Source organism: Salmo salar, chromosome 12 (genome assembly GCF_965601325.2).
Source record: "Salmo salar chromosome 12, fSalSal1, whole genome shotgun sequence".
Lineage (NCBI taxonomy): Eukaryota > Metazoa > Chordata > Actinopteri > Salmoniformes > Salmonidae > Salmo > Salmo salar.
Genome location: NC_138302.1, coordinates 36,805,474 through 36,814,401, shown reverse-complemented (window position 1 = coordinate 36,814,401; position 8,928 = coordinate 36,805,474). Strand labels below are relative to the sequence as shown.

Sequence of the window (8,928 nt, the reverse complement as noted above, 5' to 3'; positions counted from 1 at the left end):
AAAAAGACATACAGTAAGATATTAGTTAATAATCAAATATTATAAGGGTAGCTTTAAGTTACCCTAATTTCTCTTTAACCACTCTTGCCACTCTATTCCTCGAACCATTAAGAAGAAAGATTAAAAGTAACAATAGCAGGCTCATGTCAAGACACTGTGGCAACCTCTGATTGCGTGACATGTAGTCCTCTGTGTTTGTGTGTGAGCCGCTGTTCAAGCTGCCACCAAATCGGAGCACCTGGGGACGCTGAGCGATACCAGCGTGCCACATAAGCCACCAGAGTGCCCTCACCCCCCTCCTTCATCCCTCCCTCCCTCCCCATCCCATCAGCAGATCAGCAGGTCTTAAGGTCTTCCAACCTTCGTGACAAGCCACAATTGATGCTCAAGTGGATTGTTACTTTGTGTGTGTGTGTGCATGCGTCTGTTACTTTCTGTGTGTATCTGTGACTGACTTTGTGTATGTAAACTGTAATCACACCGCATAAGGGGGATTGTTTTCCTTCATGCAGGCCCAGCTCAAGACAAGGCCACCAGCGTAAGGGATGTTCCAACTCCAATTAACCAGCTACTAAAGAGTCTTAATTGAAACGAGGGTTACATTGCTGCTCTGTAGATGTCTTGGCATGGTAGTGGGGAAATGTCTAAGCTGAATGGCAGCCATGATGATGAAACACAATATTGTGTTAGCTTGAGTATGTATTTTGTTAGAGTCTAGATACACACACACACACACGTGTGCATGTGCACACTCGCATTGTGTGTGTGTGTGCTCTATTATTAAATACATACTCAAACATACAATACACAATGCAAACTTCACCACATCCAACCTAACTGACTTCCAAGTACATTCTTATTTTGGGTCAAAACTTTTCCTTTCTATTTTAATAACTACAGTATCTCTCCCAGCCATCGCTTGGGATTTGCTTATACACCGTTCACATGGGCACATTGTCCTGGATGCAAATAGCCCACACTGCTATTACTGCTCAGTGCTCATTTGCCTCTTCTGCCTCAGGCTGCAGAGAAATAGGACACATTGTTCACTGGTGCACCTACAGTAGCCTACGTGTCCCCCTCGTGTCTCTCTCTCGGTCTCTTTCTCTCCACAGAGCTGACTGGGCGAGCAAGACAGGGCATGTCACAGTGTTGCAGCCAAGAGAGAAGGACGAGACAAGATGGGCCACGGCCACATCAAGTCAGTTCTCTGGTCGATGCAGATCCACACCGACGTGATACAGTCATACAAACCATTGAGTAAGAGATGACTGTGTTGCTACTGTTAATGCTGAGTCATTGTCAGTGGTTCACTGCTCTCCTGTTGGCCAGCCATCATTCACAACTAGTTTGTTTACAGTCAGGGGCGTCATGCACCCCAAAAATCTGAGGGGGCATAAAGTACATGAAGATGGCTGGGGTATGGTTCGGAGAAGGGCTATCCGTAAATTTGATAATTTAGCATTTTTCAAACACCTGAAACATCTTTTCCCTGCAATCTATAGCCATATTCATTATGCTTAATTTGATGTCCAAATATGTCAATTTTTCTGCATATCGAAGCATACCTCTTGAGCTGTTTGTATCCTCCTGAGTGGTGGTTATTTTTTAAAGAAACGAAATATGCTTCTCTGCATCTCTGCTAAAATCTGGGTAAAACATTTTAAGGAATGTGAGTATTATTCAACATTTAGTTATTGCTTGCTTAACAAACATGCAAGCAGTTACACCAGCTAAGATAGTTAGACAAGATAGCTACTGCTAAATTGATTGATAGCCTGGAGATTGGGAACCTAGTTGGGATAGCTCAGTGGTGTAAAGTATTTAAGTAAAAATACTTTAAAGTACTACTTAAGTCGTTCTTTGGGGTATCTGTACTTTACTATTTATATTTTTGGCAACTTTTACTTCTACTTCACTACATTCCTAAAGAAAAGAATGTACTCCATTCATAATCCCTGACATTCAAAAGTACACGTTACATTTTGAATGCTTAAAATGGTCCAATTCACACTTATCAAGAGAACATCCCTGGTCATCTCTACTGCTCTGATCTACTTCATTTGTAAATTATGTCTGAGTGTTGGAGTGTGCCCCTGGCTATCCATACATTTTAAAAACAAGAAATTGGTGCCCTCTCATTTGCTTTATATAAGGAATTTGAAATGATTTATACTTTTACTTTTGATACTTAAGTATATTTTAGCAATTACATTTACTTTTGACACTTAAGTATATTTAGAAACAAATACTTTTAAACTTTTACTCAAGTAATATTTTACTGGATGACTTCCACTTCTACTTGAGTAATTTTCTATTAAAGTATCTTTACTTTTACTCAAGTATGACAATTGGGTACTTTTTCCACCGCTGGGATAGCTAAAGCCAACTTCATAAAATTGCTAAGTGGCTAGTAGTATTAGAGAGTAGAGGTGGCACCACAGGTCCCGGAGTCCTCAAAATGTTGGGGTCTGTAGTTTTTCCTGATCTGGTAACCAACCTAACCAGCTAAAATTCTGCACCTTATATGGTATGATTAATCTGTTGTAAAATGATTTAATATGGGCTATGATGGGACCAGAGTTTTTCTAATCAGGTGACTTTTTTTTTATCCTGGGAAAAATGTCTGGCCTTGTTCATATGAATTATATTTTCAAGGGAAGGGAAAGAGGAAAGGGTATATTTAGTCAGTTGCACAGTGGGGTTTCCTATACACAGAGAAAGTAACACGATTGGACAATAAAACTCACAGGGCTGAGCTCACTTTATGCAGGTATGCATCATGTAGTCCTGTCCTATGCAACCTTAGGCCTAATTAAAAATGTACTCAGTCTCTGTCAGCTTTTGTGTTTATTGATTAATTCCAGTTAATAATTTTGGATTGAAAAACTCTAGGTAGCCTAGACCGCTGCACCATTACACAATGAATAGCTGCCATTTTCCTTGTCGAGCCTATTAGAAACAAATAGGTGTAGCCAAAAATGAAACTATTCATCACATTTCGTCGACTGTCTATTTAACAAAGAGCATGCTTTCTTTCAGAAACCATTTCCTTTGATATTTGGCTTTAGCTTGCTGTGACTCGCTCGTCCTACCCCGCATGTCTGTGATCTTTGGCAGCGAGCCAGGGTGGGTAGTTGTTTTTCCACGGATGGGCGAGTTAAGAAGCGAGTACGTGACTAAAATCCACTTCCTGTTTGGAACGTCATCATAAAGTAGGCTACATGCTTGCAAAAAAAAAAAAAAAAAAAAAATATGCTTTGTATCCGTAGGTCTCCTAGGCGGTATTGCCTCGCACTACAATTTTGTGGCTAACCCTAACAAAGAGAGAAAACCTCTCGGTCGGTTGGCAATGAGGATATCATTTTTTGTCAAATCTTACAGTGAGCTATATAGGCTACAAACACAGTTCATGCAATAGCAACACATTTTTGAGTAGGCCTATGGCTATTTTGTTGACCTTCCTCACAGTCTAACAAGACCAGACCGGAGTGACATTTAGGCTATGTGGAATTATCACAGTAAATGAACTATCCACACGAATAGCCTCTAGACTTATTAAGAATTAAAGGAGCTGCAATTGAAAAAAAAGTGCGAACGATGTCTCGGTTGGTGACTCTGATCTGGGGGGTTTCCGTGTTCGCCAGTCAGACAGGCTGTGAGTTGTCGAGCTTACTGAATCACGAGGCGTTGATTGGTGTGAGTTAGTCATGCTGAACTTCATCCAGTATTTGGACGATGAGGAAATTCACAGTCGCTCTTTGTGATAACGATGGAGAACATCTATCACACGGTGGTTAGGCGCTATATTCTCAAATGTCGAATTGCAACAATGTTGCAGGCACGCGCCACGTCATAGTATGACTGCAACAAGGTATCAACTACCTCGGTATGTGATACATTGTTGCTTAGAATAAGGGGCGTGCGTAGCAAGCGATTGACAAAGTAACCTAAACATAGTTGATCACGGATATTTCTAAAATGATAAACATTTCGACGGTAGTTTTCATAATGCAACTATTCTAATCTATTTTTATGTCTCAACAAGCCGAGTGTGCAAAGCTGAACTCGTAAACTATGGATTGGAAAGAGGCTATCCCATTTTAAAAGGACGAAGGAAGGGGGGTAAAATCTGCCATAGTAACACAGAGTCGAATTGTATGGTTGGGTGAAAGCTATCTGCCTCGTGACGTTGTGCTGGCAGTGTGACTGGAATGAGGATTTGCTAAATAGGGCTCTAGTGCCAGCCCGGGAGAGCATGCATAGGCTACCTAAAGGCGCAAGATAGGTGACGCCACTTGTTGAGTTGCATGCAAAGGCATTATAAATTCGTGAGACAATTTAGGAGCCGCAATAATTGTTGCTTTGAAATCTTTGGATGTGGATTCTCAGTAATCAGAAGCCTATCATCAACATCTAATACAATTTACCTTGACGTTAAATAACTACTTTTAGCAGCAGGGCTCAACTGCATCTAACCAGTTTCTCTTTAGGGCTTGCTGGCAGTTTAACTCCTTGCACAAGTGGTAGATAGAGAGAAAAAAAAGGTGAGCATGCGCTGGAGGGGCTGTCGAAGAATCGAGTAAATAGAATTGGAGCTGCTGGAGGCACTAGTGGTGTGTCGTCGGTGACGTCACCGCCCTACATTGAGTTCGAGCTGTGAGTTGTAGTGCGAGATAGATAGAGGCGCGCCGTAGTAAAGTACACAACTGCAATGAACTTCTCAGTGTAACTTGGCTGTTTTAAGGCTGCTTGGCTAGAGGGAAAATACAAAAATTATTCGCGATTCCTTTTTTTTCTACAGAATAAAACGAATCCCAGGGAGATTTGGAGAATTTGGTATCCACTTTTCACGAAAACTATGTCGTCCGCGGCTGTAGCTGCTTCGAGGAGGCAGTCATGTTATTTGTGTGACTTGCCCCGCATGCCATGGGCGATGATCTGGGATTTTACCGAACCCGTTTGCAGGGGATGTGTCAACTACGAGGGAGCCGACCGGATTGAGTTTGTAATTGAGACTGCCCGACAGCTGAAGAGGGCTCATGGATTCCAGGACGGGAGATCTCCGGGGCCAGGCAAACCTCAGCACTCAGGGAAGGAAATTCAGTCCCACAACCATTCGGCTGGAGACCCCGGCTCGCGTCCGCCTCAGCCTCTGGATCGCTATCCCCTCTCTGACCGACCGCCAAGGTTGGGACCGGAGTACCAACCGGGGAGGCAAGTTAACGGCATCCCTGTGCCAAATGGATTTCCAAAACCTGACGACCCACCGGAGCTGAACCGCCAGAGCCCCAACCCTCGCAGGACTAGCACGGTTCCTCCCAATCTGGTGCCTTTAGTAAACGGAAACATGGGTCCAGTACACACACTCAATGGTCGGCCCGCTCAAATGGGTATGCCGGGTGCGTTGAATGTTCCTGGTCAAGGCGACCACGGCAAGCGCGGGGAGGATATGAAAGACAAGCATAGACCGGATAGCATGTCGGACATGTCTGAGAGCCACAAGCGGGCGGAGGAGTGGATGGGCAAGGGCAAAACAGTGAGGGATTTGATGGCTCTCCACACATTCGACAGCAGGTTCAAGAAAGACCACGCGGCGATGCAGCGCGTCATGGGATATGAGACAAGCGCAACTTCTTCAAAACCAGGTAGGATTGTAGATTTTTTTCCACACAGGAATGCATTCATTTGGAAGACTAAAACAGGAACTGGCAGTGTTCTTAGTCAGCTACTTTGCCACTGTGTTGACGTGGGTTTTCAGAATGGTTGTTTATGCATGTTTACATTTCCTCTAGTCAGATACCCAGCAGGCTACCGACTAGACAACTTGTTTTTCCTCTGCACGTTTTGTTTTACATATGAAATAACATAATACAACTTAGAGATTTTTCATTAATTTACAGTGCATGCACATTTGCTGCTGCTGTGGTGGTTGGAATGTTTGTTAACCCTTAACTCCTCTCTCTACCCCCCACCCCTACCCCTCCTCCTTCTCCAACAGACCGAGGGAAGCACCCACGGAGCATGAAGAGGAAAGCCTCCCCCGAGCCCGATGGCGAGGGCTCCGCCCCCAAGATGAATGGCGGCGAGGGCCAGCCTTGGTTGCCGTCACCCTCAGAGGTCCTCAAGATGCCACCGGCATCCCTGCCAGGCTTCTCTGCCGCTCCACCCTCCACCATCTCCCCCCACAGTCGCACCACCCCACCGGAGGCGGCCACGGCACAGAACGGCCAGTCGCCCATGGCAGCACTCATCCTCGCCGCTGACAATGCCGGCAACACTGGCCCGCCCAAGGACGCCAACCAGGTGCACTCCACCACGGCAGCGGGCCGGCGCAACAGCGGGAGCCCACTGTCCCCGTCCTCTGCAGGCCAGCGGCGGCTGACCCAGAGGGAGGTGGTGGCCACGGCCCACTCGCAGGGCATGGACCCTCACGGGGCGCCGCCGCAGAGCATTCCAGACTCGTCGGTGCCGGGCAGCGTGCCACTGTGCTGCACCCTGTGCCACGAGAGGCTGGAGGACACACACTTTGTCCAGTGCCCGTCGGTGCCCTCGCACAAGTTCTGCTTCCCCTGCTCCCGGGAGAGTATCAAACAGCAGGGGGCCACGGGAGAGGTGTACTGCCCCAGCGGGGAGAAATGCCCACTGGTGGGCTCCAACGTACCATGGGCCTTCATGCAGGGCGAAATAGCCACCATCTTGGCAGGGGACGTGAAAGTAAAAAAGGAGAGAGACCCTTGATTTTACCAGCGTTTTTTTTTTTTTTTTAACTCCCACAACAAACAAAAACCAACATGTACACCATTACAACTGAATATAAATCCTCGTACCATGCATACCATCCACAAGAAACTGATGGACGTGTACATATTGGACACAAGGGAAGTTGTATGATTCGTAAACATGGCTGTATCATATTTTTTTTTTGATTATTTTGTTTTTGTTTTTCAATACATTGTGTTTCTATATATTTTTTTGAAGATAAAGGTATGTACTCATCATAACAGACTACTTTCCTCCTCCCCCTTTTTTCGATGTACTTTTAGTTCTGGTGGCAGTCCCTGTTAAACATAGAATGTGACTAACTAATATGACTCTACGAGCACTTGGCAAACTGAATTGCTTCTAGCTGTACTTGTATGCACTTGTTTAAAAAAAACTTGCCAAATACAATTTCTGACCTTGTAATAATAACTAGTGTCTGGTTTGCTTATTTCCCTGCAATTAGTAATGAGTGAAGCCATAGGGAGAGAGAGAGAGTCATGTCCCGATTATGAATCACTCATGGGCAGTGATGCAATACTTTTGACAAGAACAAAATGGGACCCAGGGAGGATTGGGGGGGGGGGGAGGGAGCAAAGCGAGGGAGTACAGAGGGAGGAAAAGAAGTGAGGGGAGATTTTCTATACAGCAGTAAACATACAGTTGAATATGGCAGCATAAAAAAATTCTTCAGATGGTTTTAATACTCGTGATTTACTTTGCTTACAGCAATTATGAGGCTATTGTACATTAATGACCACCAATTTAGTCAAATCTACCGCATGTCTCCTATGCTGGTAAAAACAAAGGTATTCTTAGTATGTCATGCTAGAAGTACAGTTAACCCAAAATGACTTAAATGTTAATTTAATCAGTTCACTAAGGTAATTCCACATCACTGTTTATTGGGGATGTTGATTTTAGAGTGATTCTGCACAATTGAAACAGCCTCTACTGTGCATTATCTCTTGGTAAGTCATCTTAAATGGATGGAGTCGTTTCGTTTCATGTTCAAAGGTAGTGGGCTAGCAATGGAGCCACAATGTACGGAAGTCCTGTTGATCAATAAGATCTGCACAATATTCAGTTAAATCTCTTTCAAATCTATTCTCTTGTCACTTCGCCCCCAGGGCCATTGCCTTTGACACATTGCATCCACGCCCTAATACAAAACATAGTAAGGATGTGAAGTCATGAATGATTACATCATGTGACAACTTGTGAGCTCGGTACATGTGAGCTTTGATTGGCTGTATTGGCTTTTTACACAACTCAACGCTTGCATGCTTGTCAAGAAGTATGAATGTGATCTGTATTTTTGCCTCGGAGTAATAGTTTGACTACATTCGTTGAGGCTACTGTAAAAGGAAACATGTAGTGTGCACTGTGTGAGAGGGATTCTTCCATTCGAGCCGGGTTAGCCAGTTTTGGAGATAATCTCTTATTCATCTGCAAGCCACAGCCAATGTTGACTTCATACATATTTCATTCGGTGATAACCTAGATATCTCCCTAGTAACCCAACAGCATAAACAACAAACGATGCATTATTTGTAGATGCTGATTTTTTTTTTGTTCATTTCCCCTCTGGATCAATTGTTTATTGGCAACTATCTGAAAAGGAATATATAATCATGCCCTCTATAGGCATGTGCACACATGAACAAAACACACATGGGCGTTTGACATGATTTGCCATCAGAACCCCATTGAGTCAATGGCTGCATTGTAGTCCTCAAGAATTTCATCCTCCACAAAAGAGGGCATAAAAGAGATGCTTGGTCATGTGCACGCCTCAGTGGAATTCCTGAGTCACCGTCCCCCCTCCCCCTCTCGTCTCTGCTGCTGCCTGCTCAGGACCTCCGGTGCAATAACACGCCTTCCACTGTTCAAGGTTGATCACACGGTGACGAGATGAATGGGAGGCTTGTGTTTTTCTGCGGCCTCGCCTCGCATTCACCCACCATTCAGGGGAGCGGCCAAATCCAGACTTAACCCTTTACTGACCCAGTTTGACGACAACACGGTCCAAGGTTGGTATAGAGAGCAATAGTAATGGCGTTCTTTTATAGACACTAACTCCGCCATGGTTCGTTGGACACAGTCAATAGGAAAATGAATGGAGTTTTTGTAGGATTTTTGGGTAAACGCCGAAACTAAGGTCTG

The 8,928-nt window shown here is 44.5% G+C and overlaps 1 protein-coding gene across 1 annotated transcript; it reads left to right on the top strand.

Annotated features, from left to right (window-relative positions):
- The first annotated feature begins 4,584 nt into the window (after positions 1-4,584).
- Positions 4,585-7,194, top strand: LOC106564826 (interferon regulatory factor 2-binding protein 2-B). The gene is made up of 2 exons (XM_014131260.3): positions 4,585-5,648; positions 6,002-7,194. The coding sequence occupies exons 1-2, from the start codon at positions 4,862-4,864 to the stop codon at positions 6,739-6,741; spliced, it is 1,527 nt and encodes a 508-aa protein (XP_013986735.1). The 5' UTR covers positions 4,585-4,861; the 3' UTR covers positions 6,742-7,194.
- The last annotated feature ends 1,734 nt before the right edge of the window (positions 7,195-8,928 follow it).